The sequence below is a fragment of the Neophocaena asiaeorientalis genome, unplaced genomic scaffold (assembly GCF_003031525.2).
Source record: "Neophocaena asiaeorientalis asiaeorientalis breed wild unplaced genomic scaffold, Neophocaena_asiaeorientalis_V1.1 scaffold165, whole genome shotgun sequence".
In the NCBI taxonomy this organism is placed as follows: Eukaryota; Metazoa; Chordata; class Mammalia; order Artiodactyla; family Phocoenidae; genus Neophocaena; species Neophocaena asiaeorientalis.
In genome coordinates this window covers 750,971-769,845 of record NW_020173918.1, presented here as the reverse complement: position 1 = coordinate 769,845, position 18,875 = coordinate 750,971, and the positions used below count along the sequence as shown (strand labels likewise).

The 18,875-nt window shown below is 39.4% G+C and overlaps 1 protein-coding gene across 2 annotated transcripts in view; it reads left to right on the top strand.

Moving 5' to 3' along the window:
* Window positions 1-7,644, top strand: part of DCDC2 (doublecortin domain containing 2) — a 158,410-nt gene extending 150,766 nt beyond the window's left edge. For both annotated transcript variants that reach the window (XM_024751994.1, XM_024751993.1), the window contains 2 exons: window positions 839-1,138; window positions 1,930-7,644. In XM_024751994.1, the coding sequence (XP_024607762.1) occupies window positions 839-1,138; window positions 1,930-2,028 (399 nt within the window). In that variant the 3' untranslated portion in view covers window positions 2,029-7,644. The remainder of the gene's footprint in view (window positions 1-838; window positions 1,139-1,929) is intronic.
* Window positions 7,645-18,875: the final 11,231 nt, after the last annotated feature.

Sequence of the window (18,875 nt, the reverse complement as noted above, 5' to 3'; positions counted from 1 at the left end):
CCTTTTCCTTCTTCTTCTTTTTTTTTTTTTTTTTGCGGTATGCGGTCCTCTCACTGTTGTGGCCTCTCCCATTGTGGAGCACAGGCTCCGGACGCACAGGCTCAGCGGCCATGGCTCACGGGCCTAGCCGCACCGCAGCATGTGGGATCTTCCCGGACCGGGGCACGAACCCGTCTCCCCTGCATCGGTAGGCGGACTCTCAACCACTGCACCACCAGAGAAGCCCTCGACAATCACTTTTTGTATTTAGAGATATACAGTCAGCTCTCTTAGGCATTGTGTGGAAAGCTGTCCATGTTTATTTTTAGAAAACCAGGCTTCACATCCTGGCCATCGCCATTGCCCTTTTTCATACTTAGAGATTTAAATACATACCAGACACTAGTGGTGGGGATGATAATCTCTCCACAAAGAATTTTTTTTTACCTCCTCCTCTGGGCCACTAGACATTGGCCAAGTATCCTGCAGTGTAGTTTTCTCTTTGCCATGGGGATTAAGTACATTGATTTTGGAGTCACATGGTTCATTTTCATTCTGGCTGTTCCACTTACAAACAGTGGAATCTTGGGCTAGATACTTGGTCTCCCCAGACCTTAGTTTTCTCACCTGTAAAATGGGAATAATACCAACCTCACAGGATGATTGTGAGAATTAAATGAGAAAGTATTTGTGAAGAGTGGTATATTTGTAAAGGTTAACACAAGATATACTGTATATATGCAAATGTAAGGAAGTTTCACTTGACAGTGATATTATAATTATTACATTATTATAATGTGCCATGGAAAGTCTCTGTTATACTTTCTATTTTTATCCATTATTCCTTTTGATCCATCAGAGGCCAGCAGAAATAGTAGATGAGGAAGATAGAGAGAAAGAAAATAAGGAAGTGGGACAGAAGGAAGACTTTTCAGGAATGAATGGTGGAGTTGAAGAGGAAGGAGGCGGGGAGGCTACTGAAGCTCCAGAGCAAGCAGAGGAGATCCTGGATCACAGGGAGGAGCAGGCAGGTCCTGCTCGTGTGAGCAGAGGCACCAATGAAGAAAATGGCGAGGAACTGGACCAGGTTAATAATGAGCTTCAAGAAGCAGTGGACGAGGAAATAAAGTCTCAAGGAGCTGGCAGTGGATGTGAAGAGGTATTTCTATTGCTTTTGCTCACTTGTGTGCATGCATGAAGTGTGTGTGTGTGTGTGTGTGTGTGTGCATCTGTGCTCACACTTAGGGAATTATTCAAGCACTTAGGACGTGAAAGCTATGGCACTTCCAGGATTCCATGGAACAGAGTTTGAAAACCAGCTAATTCTAATCTTACTCCCTTAGTTTTCAGTCCAGTGGGTAAAAGACAAACTGTAATGAGATATCATTAATGTATGAGAAATCCAAGGGGCAGGGTTGCTGTTCCAGAAGCTGCCTTTATGTTTTCATTTTCTGTCCTCTTATCTACTCGATGGTGCTTGGTACCATAGTCACAAAGAATTTGTGAATTCTAGTAGAAAACTAATAAAAGACATCTGGTATGGGGCTGGATTACTAATGTGACATGAGAGGAGGACTGCTGCATTTTACTCTTCCCTTTTCTCTGAAAATGCTAAAATGAAAAGTGTAGGTATGTTGTTGAAAAGAAAAGCTCAAAAGGAAATAAAGAACAAAATTGAGAAAAATAACACCTGAAGCTCAAGAGGTGAGTCTGTGCCCTTTAAGCACGTGGTGGGTTATGGTCCCAGAAAGGGCTTCTGAACAAGTAAAGTTTGAGATTGTCATGTCCACTGGGTGATGATAGACTAAACAACATAGGGAACCCAAGGAGCTATTTTTAGTTGAATATTTATAAGATTAAAGGCAATCGTGAGTCATTTTTCCTTTGTAAATTTTATTGCCTCTGTAACTAAAGAGCTAAATATCTTTGTTTTCATCTGTTTTCCTCCAGGCTGACTTGGACCCTCAAAGACCACCAAAGCCAGAAGTAAAAATCACCAGCTCACAAGAAAACGATAACAATGAACGAAACAAGGATAATCTGTCGTAGCATGGATGATTTTTAAAAAGAGAGTATATTGAGTATAAGAAAAATTAAGGGTTATAATACTCAAATAATAAGCATACAGTTATTGCTAAACATAATGTGACAATATGGTTGAATACTACCTACTGAAATTTAAAATTAGAGGCCAAACTAATGGGAAACACTAGATAACTTTGAATAGCTACTAAAGCAGAGTGACTTTTTATGAGATGTGTTTTAAAAAGTCATTTAGAAAAATTAAACAAGAGTAATAGAGGGGAATTTGCACTGGAAGACAATTGGCCACTTGTCTTTGTAAAGATGAAAAAGAACAAGATCATTCCTTTTCTTGTTAAGTGAGATTATTAGATGGCAGCTTATGCTAAAGCACTTATCTAAGAAGGCACAGAATTAAAAAAAATGATAATAGGAAAGCATGTACTATTTTTTTTAAAGCAATAAACTCTTGAATAAACAAATTGCAATTTAGTTTCAGAGATAATTTGAAGATGGCAATAGTTTGAAATGTTTCTGTGTCTTGTTGACACTCCTTTCTTTCTTCCTCCTTAGCCAAAATCCACCTTAAGAGAACAAAAAGGAAAACAAGGTATTCATTTTGGAAGGAGGAAGTATTCATTCAGTGTATTCCTAACAAATATTGTCATGCCCCTCCCTTAACTGCTGCAGGTTTTAATCCTTATGGCTTTAATGACACATACTCAGGAAGGAATTATAAAGGAACACCCAATTATATCACTGAGACTGGCTGGGTGTTTTGCAAATTCTGGTATCCTATGGATTTTCGTTGATCCAGTCTACCAATACCAATAATACTCCTCTCTTCTCCTTTGCATTATTGTTCAATATTGGCTATTCCAAAGATTGAATTTTCTCCAAACAGTTTTTTAACAAAAAGAACAAGACGGCATAGTAGAAAAAAAGTAGGCTATATGAAGAGTTTGTTACTCCTCAATTTCTCTTGCCTTTTGCCTTATTTCTATTAGGACCGCCTTGTCATATTTTTTCCCCTAGGGGTATCAGCAAATATTTATTTTCATGGTCAGTTATATTTAGACTTTCAAGCAGATTCCTTTCTATATAATTAGAAGCTATAGGATAGAAATTGTTGAAAAAAGTTTAAAAATTGTCATAATGAAACCAGTTCCTGATTACAGTTTTAGGGGTTAATTAACTCAAATTGCCTTGTTAGGTATATATGGAGAAAAAAATAATCGTATTAGTTTTTTGAATTCTTAAGAGATGATGCAGTTCTTCCTTAAATATAGAAATATGTTTTTCTCACATTAAAGCATATTTTTGTTAATTATGTATAAGTTATAAATTTGAAATTTTAACTTCTTGTGCTTTCATAGAATTCATTATTAATGATAAGTTTAAAAGATTTTTTTCCCCTCCAGGTTTCATAACCAATCACTTGGAATCAAAGTAGTTACATAAAGCACTTAATAATACTATAGAAAACTGGTGTATTTTTCCTAGAAGCTATTTTAATGTTTTCCACAAATAGGAAGTATATGCAGAGAATATAATGTAACAGTGTTGGGAAGAGATACTGATATAAGGGTATAGTAATCTGGGAGGATGATTATAAATGGGGTCCTATATTTCTAATATAAGCTCTAGATGGTGCTTTCTACTAATAGGCTTATTTTTTCAAATGGGACAATGTAAAGCATTGCAGACTATAAGCAACAATCTTAATAATTCTTGTTGCTAGGGAAATAGACTACCTGGTATTTTAAATTCCCACACTATTACTGGGCCTGGGGTTAATGATTTCAAATAGTTTATAAAAATGTGGGATTACATATAAGAAATTATAACTGATTATCAAGGTGATTCTTTTTTCTTTCTTTAATGAGGATTTTATCTCTCTCTCTCTCTCTTTTCCTTCTTCAATAAAGATATTCCGTCTCTTTTTTTTCCCCTGTTCTTTGCTTCATCATACTTAATATTTAGGTTTTCAGGAACTTTTTAAGAGTCATCTTAGTGAAGCACAATGTTACTTTAAATGAAAAACAAAGTTTGGTATTTTAAGTATACTTCAAGAAGGTGATAGGCCACAATACCTGTAGCAAAAAATTAAAAAATTGGGACGTAATACTTATCTTTTATGTGCATATTTCACCACCTGTCTGTAGGATATAATTGTGACTTAACTTGAGGGATGAACAGTCACTAATAACTTTAAAACACTTTGCAAGCATATGTTACTAAAAAAAAAAAAAAAAGAACTATGTCGTCCAACCAAGGAAGAAATCACTGACAGATGATTAAAATTGTAAATGTCATTTTGGAGATGACTTTAACACACATGATGAAAGTTACTTCACCTTCCAAATGTGGACATTTTCCTTGTGGGAATGGTGGCCTCCGTGGCAGAGTAGCTCCACAAATTAAGTGAGACTTACTGACAGATTTGGAGAACATTTATGTGAGTGAGCAGAAGAGATCTTGGTTAGGCTTCAGGTATTGTTTTATAGAGGGTGTTAATAAGAAAAACTCATGGAGCTTTTATGTGGTAACCAATCACAGAATGCTTTCATCTGTTCTTTGTGATAGATTTTCATAGTTTTAATGAAATGCTTTTCTTAAATTTAATTGGGTTTTCACACATTTGTCAGCAACTGGTTTGTTAGTTGAAATGGAACATTAGGAGTTTTGCAGCGCAAATAAAGAAGATTTTTAACTAAAGTCATTTTCATGCAAAGGACGTATTACCTGGTTTAGCTTCTGTTAAAATTGCATTTGAGCATCCATGGATTTCGAATTATAAAACAAGATACTCTGGCCATAAGATAACTTTTTACTCATTATATTTCTCTATGGACATAGGATGACTTTTTGTTTATTAAGACATTTCGGGGGGAATATTAGAAAGCCAGACTCATAGGAAGAGTATGATACCCTCTCGTGCCTCCCGTTTTATGATGAGAGTGTTGATTCCTGCTGTTGTCTGTAAGCACAGACCCATCCTATATATATGTGGCTCAGAGTCAGTCAGATCTCTCTGTAGGCTCACGATCGTGAAGCCATATTAATGTGAGCTTATTCATGTTAACTCTTCCAGTTATAGCTCAAAAACCAACATCCTCGAAAATTTCACTAAATAACTTACCTTCTACGCAAAGGATAAAGCTAATTCACCTAGTTAAAATTGTGGCCACAGAACAACAGGAAGGCTTCTTTATCTTGTTAACTGACTCTCCTAAAGAATTAGCTCTATCCTTCCATTTTTTGCTCAACAAGGAGCCAAGGCAAAAGTTTATAAAGTAGATTAATTGCTAAGCAGAAAGCATCACATCTGAACTGTTGCCAATCTGAACAGAAATAGACTGTGTAGATATACACAGACACATCACAAACACTCACACAGATGCACTCACACACTTTAAAATGTTATTAATGGAATAAGGCTCTTTTGAGAGAAGCAGTGGACAAAAACTGTTGGTAAGGAAATGCTAAGAAATGATGTATATCAATGGTACTTTAAAACATGGTTCCTGAAGACTTTAAGAGGTTTAAAATTCTTCTCAAAATAAAAAAGCTACCAGCATTTTAATGGAAAATTTGTTCTAGGGAGGGGTGAGATATATATTAATATATAAAATCTTTTTTTCTGAAGTAACTACAGAATACAGTTCTTTAGTCCTTTGTCATCAGTCTTAAGTACCATATACTTTGGCTCAGAATATTTTGTACCAACCAAACACAGGCTCTGTCAAAAGGTCATTACTGCTTGTGAATGTGTGTGTGATTTCCATGAACATGTAGAGAGGACTCTTTTCGGTACCAAGTAGCCAAGTTCACCACAAACAGAATAAAAGTATGACTTATTAGTCTATTAGTTTATATAATGTTCAAGTTCAGTGCAGAAGCTTTTTAGCTTCCTTGTATGAGTGTAATAACCTGGAATGGAAGGATTTTTTTTTTAAGGTTAGTCTGTTTTTCTAAGGTGATGAGCACATACAGTTCTTCATTGTTAAAGATCATTTTTGTAAATAGTGTACGATTTTTGCTTTTCAGAAACTATCCTGGTATTTAGATGGGTCTGATTTTTGTTCTTACCACATGAAATTGGTATATTTCCTACCATGAAGTCTAAGTGACTTGGAGAATGAATATGTGCCCCTACATGTTGATGAGGAAGAAAAATATTATTTTTGAAGAGGCATAGCATACTGTAGGAGATGGGGAATTAAAAACTGTCTGGATAACAATAAAGCATTTATAAAATCAGGAGGTAACTAATGGAGCTCCGCTGACTTAAGCCAACAACGACTTAGCTTTAATCTATGAATGGAACCAAATGTGTTCTCTGTTGCTTAATCCACTTAAACCACATAGTTTGAGGGGTTGAGTTACTGTCACAAATGTAATGGCATATGGGAAGAAGGAATGACAGTAGTCAATTTTAGAAGAAGACTGAAGAAAACCTATTGTTTTTTTTTGCTTCAGTGTTTTTCTTGTGTCTTAAATCCTTAATATGTACAATGATAATGGGTGATTATTGAAGTTGTAGGTAAAGATTAAGTTGAGCTCATCATTTTTGTATATGTTTAGAACTCTTCTTTGCAAGGACAATTATTTGTTTTGATCAAATTATGAGCTTTTAGGTTTTTACTTCTGTATCAGTGCTCACTCTGTAAGTTTGCTGTATTTTTTTTAGCAAATAGATCTGTGTTTTATATAATTAAAATGTGTTTGGATAGTTTATTGTTTATGATGTTGTATTGCTAATATTTCACGTATTAATTGTTTTTATGACATTTTTTCACAAGCATAATACTTTTGATTTAAACCATGTGGAAATTCAGCACATTAAAAGATATTTCTGTTTCTATTTGGCATAGATATTAAACTTCATTATGTAAAGAAAATTTTTTTTTACAGCTTCATATACATGTTGTTTAGTTGATAAAAATTTGAGGGATATTTTAAAAAAAACTCACTGTTGTTTCTTTTATGAAATGGTATTAGAGAAACAGGTTCAGAATTTTTGTTATGATAAAGGTAAAAAGAGAACAAATTATGCACATTTAGTGTAGATATAGCTATAGGAATAAATTCAGTTTTACAAAGAGATTGGTTAAAATTCTGCTTCAGTTTGTAAGATATTCACTGCCTTCATTCTATTGAATTAAAATAGTTTTGTGTTTTCCTTTCATGTTTGAGAAGCAAAAACAGTTAAGCAAAAGCATTTTGCCTTCTTAATATGTAATAACAAAATGTGTGTGATTCAGGTACCATCACTGAGAACTCATTAATGCATCTCTTGTACAGCTGACCCCTGTATCTTTGTTATTCCATAGGCAAACCTGGGCAACTGAGGAGGCATCTAGATTGCCAAAGTCAAATCTCTTTAGACCACGTGGCTAACTGACATTAGAAACTTCCCGTAACCAACAAGGACTGTAATTTCTACAAGGTGCTGTAAAATGGCTAGCATGCATTGGTTATCAAACTCTTATTTATGAGACTAAACATACAGCTTTTCTGCAGGTTTCTAAAAGTGTTTTTTCTCCCCGGAATGTGACCTTAATCTACTAAATCATCGTACAGGTCTCTCAAATGCCCTCACAAACTCAATCTTCCATTAAAGAGACAATGATGCAAGGATGTCCCGCCGTTCTCTTTTCGTTTATTATGGGTTTAGTAATAACAAAAATGATTTTAAATTGCAAAAAATACCCACAGAGTTTAAAATTCAATGAGATACTCCCCTTGGTTTCACTGTATTTGTTCCTGAGGCCGCCGGGTCCCACGAACTTCGACCCGTGGAGACCGCGGCCACCGTCAGGTCGTGGAGGCGGGGATGGGGGATAGGTTAGCCGCCGCCTCAAGGCCTGGGCCCTGGCCAGAGGGTGGCCGTGGCGAGGGCTCTGGAGCTCTGCAGGAACACAGCTCCCAGTCTGTCCCTGGTTCCCCCAGCTCACCCGCCGGCCCGACGCCACAGGGCCTGGAGGGCTCGGCAGCGAGGGCTGCACTCCGCCTCTCACCGGCAGGAACCCTGCCCCGCTGACCACTGGCGGAACGGGACCTCGACCCGCCTTGCTCCCGGTCTCGCGCAGACAGTCTCGCGGTATCCAGGTCTCCAGCGGAAGGTCGAGCGCTAGAGGCGGTGCGCCCGCCCGCCCCACCCGCCATTACACTAGCGGCGTTTATTGAACATGCAGTTTTCCCCCATTGATTTGTGGTGGGAACTATACCAAATTCTCACGTGTGTTAGGGAAATTCTTGGCTCAAGATTGGAGGACAATCCTATTATGGACTGAATCACATTCCTCCAAATTTGTAGGTTGAAGCTCCCAACCCACAGTGTGACTGTATTTGGAGACAGGGCCTTTATGGAGGAAATTCAGGTTAAATGTCATGAGGGTGGGGTTCTATTCTATAAGAATATGCTTATAAGGATGTCCTTATAAGAAGAGGAAGAGACACCGGAGGAGCTCGTTCTCTCTGGACAGGCGCAAAGGAAAGGCTCTGAGAGGACACAGCAAGAAGGTAGGCATCTTTAAGCCAAGAAGAGAGGCCTCACCAGAAACGAAATCTGCCAGCACCTTGATTATGGACGTCTAGCTCCAGAACTGTGAGAAAAATAATTGCCTGTTGTTTAAGCCACTCAGTCTGTGGTATTTTGTTATGGCGGCTGAGCCGACTAATATAAATTCCTTCTCTTTGCTGAGTCCTAAATTACGTAATGGGATTTTTTTTTTTTTGTCAGTGAATATACATGAGAAGATATTAGTTTAGAAGTGTTTTTTTTTAAACAAATTCTGTTTATTTTATACTCAAGATAACATTAAGTTTTTATCTTCTGCTAGTGAGTGCCCTTCCTTAGAAGGAAGAATCTTTTAAAATGGTCTCAGCCTGGTGTTGTGTTTGTATGTTTGAAGTGGTGTTTTAAAAGATTCGATTTCTTTTAAGGTTATGTGTCTATTCAGGTTTTCTGTTTATCAAATCAAATTGGCAACTGATATTTATCTAGAAAGTTGTTCATTTCTTTCATGTTTTCAAATTTATTTGCCAAAATTATTTATAGTATTCTTTTAGAACTTTAAAAAACTCTTGTCTAAATCTAGTCATAGTCTCTCTTTTTTCATTTCTAACATGGTTTATATGTGTTTTTCTTTTTTGTTCAATATTGCCAGATATTTGTTTTTATTAATGTTTTAAAAATACTCAATTTCTTTGATCCTCTGCATAATTTTTCTATTTCATTATTGCTCTCTCTTATTACCATTAGTATTTCTTTCCTTCTCCTTTCTGTGTGTTTTCTGTAACTCCTTAAGTTGAATGCCTTGCTAATATATTTTGGCTTTGTTCATTTCTAACATATGCGTTTGAGGCTATGAATTTACCAGTATGTATCACATTAGCTATAACCACAAGTTTTGAGACATATTGTTTCTTTTTGTCATTTGGCTTGTAATTTTCTCTGTTTCTTCATTGACTCTTGGGTAAATGGGTGATGCTGTTGGTGCCCCATCCAGATCCCATTTTACTTGGCCAGGGCACCCTTCCATCAAATGCTATGAGTGCTGACTTCCTTCAGAGAATTCCCCTCAGCCAAACAGAAGCTGCATTTCCCAGGAGGTTACATTCTCACGCTGGTAGCTTACAGTGAATGACTGACTGACATGGGAGGAAAAAATGTCCACCTTCTTTTTCAAGGTAGGGCTAGCTCCGTGGTGCAGTTTGTGCTCCAGGACTCCCTGTGGGATCAGCCCACTTTTTAGCTGAGGTATATCCTTGCTCTCCTTTCTCCACTGCCCTCCCCTGTTTTCCCCATTCCTCTTATTCTAAGAACCCTCCCTCAATAAATCATATAAAAATCCCCATCTTAGGTCCTGCATCTAGGGGACATAACCCAAGACAGGGGTCCTATAATAACATAGGCTTTGGAAATAGATTTTTAGGATGGAATTCTGGAGGTGGATAACTCATCAGCCGGATAGCAATACCCCATCACTGGGGTAGGTGGAGTTTTGATGGTCTCTGGCATATTATGTCACTTGTGGTAAATTGGGACAGTATATAAATGAAAGAGGATGCAATAAATGCAGTGTCTCTGGGATTTGAGAGGTATGTGGGGAAATAGTTGCCCTAAGGAGGGCTATGGAATTAGGTTGCTCTTGCTAAGTATCCTTTAAACATTGAAGAAAGAAAATGACAGGTTCGGATCTATTAATCAAGAATTTAAAGCTGAGTGTGAAATACAGAGGGCCTCACTGGCAGCGTTTAAAAGAATTATTTTTTCTTACATTCAAAGGCAGATAGAGCTGAAGGCCAAACCTAGGTCGAAGAACTCAAAGAAGGCTGAATTCTCAGCCTAGGCAAGTCCCCTGTGGCAATGTCAGGTCCTCAGTGGGGAAGAACTGGGACCCCAAGACTTGGTGTAGGACTATCTCTGGATTCTTTACTTCGTATGAGACACAGATGCCATGAGCAGACAAGTATGAGCCTGGCTTTTTACATGCTGTCCTGAGCCATAATCCCTCATCCGTGGAGGTGCTGGATGACCAGGGCTTGTCCGCCTCCTGCTGCCTTCTCTACTCCCTTACTCTTGGGTCACTTCCACTGTTCCTCGTGCTTAAATACCCAGGCTTCAGCACCAGGCAGACCTGGTTTGAGTTTTGTCTTTCAACACTTACTGTGTGACTTAGGCAACTTTTTCAACCTCTCTGAGCCTCAGTTTGCTTATTTATGCAAAAGAGAAAATAATAGTAGCTACCTTGTTGACCTGGGAGGCCATAAAGAGAGAACGCATGTACAGTAGTCAGCACAGAGTAAGCATCCGCAGCTGTTAGGTATTAGGATTATTAGCTTTCTGACTTGGTTTTTGGCATCTTCTTTTGAGACTCCTGCCAACTTTCCCTGGCTTCTTACCGCCTCTTTACTGTCCACCTTTGAGCCAGAATTGATTCTTTATTGGTGCTTTTCCATTATTGACAAAAATACTCTCCAAAGCTCATACTTTCGGTCTTGCTGTACCTATATTAGCTTGGACCAGCTAGGTTCACAACTTTTGTCTGTTACTAAAGTTGCTGATTAATCTTAAGGAGGAGATGGTGTTGATGGTGATGCTGGTGTGTGAGTATGTGTATGGATGAGAGTCGGGTGGATCAAACCCATACTGCTTGATGTTTTATCATCTTGGCATTAGTTTTGGTAAGTTTTACATTGATCACACAAGCTGTTTACATGTAAAATTCAGGGATTTCGTCTTTGTATTTACCTTAGAGCCTTAATTACTGTTAATTCCAACCCACGCAGCCCAAGTGAAAAGCCCCAGATAATCTGGATGCATATTGGAAAGTTTCTATTATGTGAATGTGAAATGACCAGAGTGGTAGACTTTCTATGAAATACTAGTAGGTAACCAGATACTGGTTTGGACATCATGTTAGTGTAAAGTTTTAAAAATTATCATCTTCATCATTAATTAAATTTTATTTATTTATCCTTTTCAGTGTGTTTACTATATGCAAATACAGATATAGATATAAATTATGATGTTGCTCAAGGAGTTTTGTTTTAATGGTGTAAGGATTATTCACAAGGTTAATATTTAAATGAAATGTTTATTGAGCAGTGGAATACAGAGTAACTATAAGGGACAAAAATAATGCAGGCATGCACATGCACCGTTGGGGCAGATTATGAACAATAAGATAGAAAAAGGCCCAAAACCAACTGCCACTTCTGAGGTGTGGGGAGCGAAAAACGGTCCTGTGCATGCTTCCTGCACACAGTACCACCAAGGGGGTGGGCAGACTGCCTATGCCACCCCTGCAGCCCCACCCACCTATCTGCCCCCACCCTCACCCCATTTGAGGGACCCGCTCGCCCTCCTTGGGGAGTGAGCAAGGGCACCTGTTACTTGTTTCCACTCCCTCATGCTGCAGCATGAGTCCCAGTAAAGCCTTTCCTGAATTCGTCTGGCTTCTTACCAATTTCTGTTGATTACAGTGTCCAAGGCCCCTATGTTGGTAACACCTGCACTTTTGGCACCGTGCCTCCAGGCTCTTCATCCTGGCCTCTCTGCTCATGTACACATAAGTGACCCTGACACGGTGAGGGTGTCGCCAGGGGGCCACCCACTTTCCAACTTGCAGCATCAGAGTCTTCTTTGTGTTTATGAAAGGCGGTCTCCAGTTAGAAAATTAACCATAATTGTGATGACAATTTGGGCTATTCAGATGAAGTGGAACTTTGCCCTTCATTTCTAGGAGTGAAACTTTTAAGTCCACTGAGATTATTTCAAGGTCCATGTTCATTATATCCATTTTCTGAAGAAAATGTCCTAGGAAGAGTGTCTGGTTACTTTTGCTACGGAAATTGCTTTACTCTCCTTGGCTGGAGACCATCATCCTCAAACTAATTTCCTGTTTAGTGTTCAATATTTGAAAGCAGGAAATTGTCATAATAAATAGGAAGCTTGAGAAGATGGTGGAAATGCATTCAGAAATTTGGTTGCTAGGGAAATCATTTTTGCCTACTTTATTAAAAACCCAGACCTTATTTGGCATTTTCTCCCCTCATTCTTATCCTCATCAATAGCCATTATCAAAAGAAGTTTATTAAATATCTATCTCTGCTTGGCACTATGACTGGGTGATCTGACCCCTGCCCACTAGCAGCTTGTAACAATAATAACAGCAACAAAACTGCAACAACAAAAATGATAGTATTAATTTGATACATAACTGTCGATAAACACTCTTCTGAGCATCTTATTTGGTTTTTAAAAAATTTAATACAACAGCCGTATGAGGAAGGTACTATTATGACTTTCATGCTTTTGACAAAGTGTGTGAGACATGAATTAAATAATTTGCTCAAAGTCACACAACTAGTAAAAAGAAGTGTCTGGATTCCTCCCTTCTCAGCTCACCTTATTAACTACTATGTTTTACTGCTTCTAATCTAGCCAGAAAACACTAGAAAGAGCAGAGAGGAAGCATATATCCACGAACAATGTAAGCGGGGATTTATTATTGTACACTTGAGTTAAGCACATTTTGTGAGATGGAGGTGAGAAAGAAATTTCAGGAGTTGTGTATTGAAGAGAATTTCTGCTCTCTTCAAAAAAAAAAAAACAGAAGACATCTGCAAATTGACAGAAGAGGTAGGGTGAGGCAGCTGGGGCAACAGCTGGGGTGGTTTTATTGTTGTAGAAATGGACACAGTCTGATGGGCTAAATGGAGAGTGGGGTGAATTAGCTTGAGTTTGATGGGCTCAGATAGTTGGTCTCCAGGAAGCAAGGTCAGCACATCACAGAGACCTGGCTCTCTGGAACCAGGTTCCTCTGGCCAGTGCAACACTCCATAGCAAAGAGAAGCAGGAGAAGGTTCTAGCCTGACGTGGCCTCACCATGACACATCTACAGCCTTCTGCATGTTACCAGAGGCAGGTGAGTTTTAATCAAGCACCACACTTGTTTAAGCTTTTGATACTCATGTTGGAGAAACATGGTCTAGTGACGCAAATGCCAGCCTAGGAAGTCAACATGGTCAGAATCTATTTTTGGTCTTTCCTGGGAGAAGTCGCTGGCTGGAAAGAGCAGTCATTTTGAGCAGCTGAAAATAACTAACAAGACATTTTAATGAGTTAATAAATCTTTCTTACTGAACTACATGGAAAGACATGAAACATTTCATGTTAGCTCCTCACCAACCTTAATTAAACTTGATGTTGAAAAGGTCAGTGCCCTGTCTGGCGTGTTCCAAATCACTTCAGACCGACAGTAGGGGTGATTGTAGGGGTGTCTGCAGATGTGTGCAGGAGACACCTGCCTTCTGTTGTAGCCTTAAGTGGTGCCTTTTAAATGAACCACACCCTGTAAATAACAACTAGCTTTTATTAAGTGCCAGCTCTGTGTAAGTCACTGCTCCAAATTGCTTTATCTGCATTCACTCATTTAATCCTCAACAACAACCCTTGTGGATGCATGCTGTTATCATTCTTTTTTTTTTTTTCTGGTACACGGGTACGTGGGCCTCTCACTGTTGTGGCCTCTCCCGTTGCGGAGCACAGGGTCCGGACGCGCAGGCTCAGCGGCCATGGCTCACGGGCCTAGCCGCTCCACGGCATGTAGGATCTTCCCGGACCAGGGCACGAACCCGTGTCCCCTGCATCAGCAGGCGGACTCTCAACCACTGCGCCACCAGGGAAGCCCGCTGTTATCATTCTTTTTTTTTTTTTTTTAATCATTCTTGATAGTGGAGGAAACTGAGGCACAGAGATTTGTAGTGATTTGCCAGAGTTCTGTAGTCTACAAAGTGACAGGGCCAAGATTTGACAAGGTCTGACTCCAGAGCCTGTGTCCAGAACCTTCAGAACCTGTAGACTCTGCTGCCTCTCTCAATTAGGGGTTGGGCTGTGCTCACATAGTTAAAAATGCACAAGCCTCCTGTGAGTTTTGAGGCACTGATACTTCTGGGAGTTCCAGCAAACACATTTTAGGACAGATCAAACAATGCGAGGCACTTGGGTGCTGCAGGGGAAACGTGATTCTTACCAATGCCATCTGGAGTGGTGGAGGTCACCAGGAGGTTGGGCTGGAGAATACAATTTTTGCAGTTTTTTTGAACTAAAACACATATCTTCAGCAAACATTTATTGAGTTTCTACTGGGAACCAGATGCCGTGCTAGGTGTTGGGGAGAAATACAAGTAAGACGAGGTGTTGACCTCAAGGAGCTCACAGATTAGCAGATTTTCCCTTTATCAAATTTCTGGGGAAACTGAAATAGCAATCTGGACTGATTTTTTGGTAAACTTTGCACTTGAGTTCAGAGGGAGTCTTGCCTTGCACTGGTTTAGACTGAATTCCCATGTAGTGGTAACATACGTATATAATATTTCCTGCCCATTTTTTAATGCTCCGTAGAAGTGCAGAGCTCTGTGATAAAGGACATGTTTAATCTGGGACATTTTGAACAGAGACGAGATGTACCTACTTTCTCATCCTTTCCAGAAGAATCTGTTCATAGGGAGGGAGATCATTGAGGTGCTACCTGAGAGTAAATGCTGGTTTGATCACTTTCTGGCTGCATGTTCTTGGGTGAACTATCAATGCTTCATCTTTCTCAGCCTGGACTTTCTCATCTGTAAAATGGAAGAATTAGTAGTCGTCAGCCTTAGGATTCTTTCAAGAATAGATTAAATAAAATGCAAAAATGCATAAGAATTTTGTCACATCGCATGCAGCAGAGAAAGCTCTCGATAAGCATAAGCTGTTTTCATTATTTTCTGGGCATTGTTTCCTTTCTGAGTTCCATGGCATCATGCAGTACTCTGGAAGAGGCTGTCTAGCAAAACAAAGATGATAGATTCTTTCTTCTGTTTTTACCCCCTAGAGCAGATAGTAAATTTATGCAGGGGTAAGATATTGGGGTGAGAAGCTCAGAGTTTCTTGCTGGCATTTTTCATTTCTCAGAAGGCAAAGGAAGTGACAAGGGAGTGAGTCCTCTGGACTAGACTGAGGTTGGGGATGTGCTGCAGACAGGGACCTGGAGAGGAAGCCAGAGCACTCAAGCACTGGGGCACCAGGCATCTCTTCTCCTCCATAAGCTCTGTATTCACTTCTGATCGACTCCCAGCTGCTGTCCCCACAGTGGCTGCTCTCAGCGGTCCTCTGCTATCCTTAAGCTTCTCTTGTCTCCTCTGGCCTAATCTTTGTCTTTAGAAAACCTTACCCTGCACTATTGCTCACCTTCATCGTCCATACAGCCTGTTGCACAACTCTAGGGGGTGTTGTTCATGTTGGAGGTTGGGGTTGTGCAGCTGGGTGGCCTTGGCATCCCAGACGCTCATCCCAGATGCCTTGGCGTCCCAGACGCTCTTCCCAGGGTGTGTGGTCGCTTCATCTAGAAGGTAGTAAATACAGTTCCTTCTCTGTGCCGTGCTCACTCTTGGCCCTGTGAGTTTGTAGGTGCCATTGCCTCTGCCTTGAAAGCTCATCTCTCTTCCCATAGTCCACTGCCCCCGCCCCCCAACACCAGAAGAACAAATTTCTCCTTAGGCCAGGATCACTCTGGTTAACTTCTACTCATATTTCAAGACACAGATTAACATGATTACTTCAGAGAGTCCTTCCCAGAACCTTAATCTAGGAAAAATCCCTTTGTTTAAGCAAGATCCCTTGATACTCCTTTTTGTAGCTTCTAATACAACAGTGATTTGCTTACAGTCTATATAAAGACCACAGGGGCAGGAACTACATCTGTCTTGTCTTCATTATGTGAATAAATACAGTCTGACCTTACCCCTGGCCTCCCCCAGCCTTTCTCAGGGCAGCCTCTTTTAATGTTTCCTGTTTGAAATTCTTCCAGTGACTTCTTCCATGACCCTAAATAATGTACTTATTTATAATATCTTGATTTATTAACTGACACAGTAATGATTGATTTCCTGTAATGAAAGATGAGGGATTAATTTACTCTCTCTACATCTCATGTTATTTTATCTCTCCTTTCCAATGTTTATGTTTCATTTTTAGTTCTTTAGTTGGGTTATCTTTATAATTGCAAATTATAATCTTAGGCCATTATTTCTTTCCATAAACATTCAACAGTTACTCTTGACTTCTCACTAGATTAGGTGAGGACATTAGTATTCCTACCATTATCTCCTATTATCTTTTCCCTTCTGCTTACAGATTTTTGCTAGCTTTACCTTTACTCTAACATCATCAGATTTATCACATATGCAGTCAGTTTCATAATCATAATTTAGACTTTTGTCTATAATTTGATTCTGAAAGTTGAAAACAAGTAAACAGTTTGCATTATTTTGGCTTTGTAAATGTCTAAATTTTCCTTTTGGAGTTTCTATTGCTTATTTTCCCCCTTGTTGATGAGAGTAAATGTATTTTCCATAGACTAAAAGTTACCTTACCATCTGGTGCATGAAATCACAGCCCTTCTCTTTTCCCAGTCTGATTTTTATTTTTTTTATAGATGTTGGTGGTTTTCTCTGGAAGCTTCTTGGATCCTTGTTATCTTTTCTGTCCTAAAATTTCACAAAAACATGGGACCTTTTTTAACCGTTCACACTGCTGAATCTTCAGCAGGTACTTCCAGTCTGAAGATTTTTGTATTCTATAGCCTTGAGAAATTTTCTTCTGTTAATTCATTTAAAACTTCTAATCTTTTTTCCTGTATTTTTCTCTTTGATTAAGTTTCTATGTCTTTCATCTTTTGTCTCATTAAAAAAATTTTTTTTTAATGGGTGAGGGAGATTTTACGTTCTGAAAAACTTCTTCAACTTATTCTTTTATTCATTTGTTATTTTAAAACTATATGATGTTCCCTTTCATAGTATTCTATTTTTATCTTATGGATGCAATTTCTTCCTGAAGACTAATTGAATTTTTTTTTAGAATTCTCCTGTGATTTCTGAAATACCTATGTTTCCTATGAAGTCTGTTATACGTATATACTCTTTCAAGGTGCTGGTTTTCCCTCAGATGTCTGATGATTCTGATTTTACTTTCATATTTAAGGATGAAGATCTGGTTGTTTATTTAGGACTGCTGGAGACAACTTCCTTTGCTCATGACTAGGCAGGTCTATCTCTTCCATCAGTTTCTTCCAGGACTGGGAAGTAGAGCTGGTAGCTCTGCTCCCCAGAGCAGGGCTGGTTGGCTGGAGAAGTTTGCTTTTACATATAGTAATGGCCAGCTAGCCATTAGACGAGGCTCCCCCCACCCCAAATGTTAGATTGAGGAGAGCTTTGCTCAGGGGTACTCAAATCTATACTCTTAGTCTTTAGTCCTCTCCAAAAATCCATTTTTTTACCCATACACACACACACACACACACACACACACATTAGATATGAAAAAACTTTAGTGCTCCTGTTAATCATCTCTTTGTTTTCTGTAGTGCCAGCACAATGCCTGGCTCTAAGTAAAAATGCAATAATTGTTTTAAATGACCATATAATAGCACATAGCTTTTTATATATTCATTTCTGAGGGTTCACCACTCATTAAGATATACTCCCTGTACCCAAGCAGCTAATAGTCTAGCTTCTAATGGAAGAAACAGATATGGAAACAAATCACTATAATAAGTGCAATAGAATATGTTTGTACAACATGCTGGCATTTGAGGAAGAAACATTAAGTCTGAACCATGGGGAGAGTAAGAGAGAGAGAGAGAATGAGAGCCAGAGAGAGAGAGAGAGAGAGAGAGAGAGAGCGCGCGCTGCAGACAGAAGGTGACTTTCTAGAGGCAGAAGAGAATATTGGATGAAAGTGTAGCCTGCAGCTCCTGGAGCCAGGCTGCCTAGATTTGAATCCTGCTTCTGTCACTCACTAGTTCTCCTTGGACAAGTTATCCTCTCTTTGCCTGTTTTCTCCCTTGTATCATGGGCATATGATAATAGTCCCAACCTCATAGGGTTTTTGTGAGTGTTGCAGGAAGGGGGACCCCTTCTAGGGCCCAAGAGTGGGCTCTTGTCTAACACTTGGAAATGAATTGTCTGAGGAGACACATGTGCTTACAAAGCAAGATACTTAATTGGGAAGGGGCACCCGGGAGGAGAGCAGGAGGGTAAGGGAACCCAGGAGGACTGCTCTGCCACGTGGCTCGCAGTCTCGGGTTTTATGGTGATGGGATTAGTTTCCGGGTTGTCTCTGGCCAGTCATTCTGACTCAGGGTCCTTTCGGGTGGTGAGCAGAACCGTTCAGCCAAGATGGATTCCAACAAGGAGGTTTCTGGGAGGTTGGTAGGAAATGTGGAGTGGTGTCTCCTCTCTCCTTTTGACCTTTCCTGTATTCTTCTGCTTGATGGTGGCTTGTTAGTTCCGTGTTCTTTACCAGGATCTCCCATCATAAA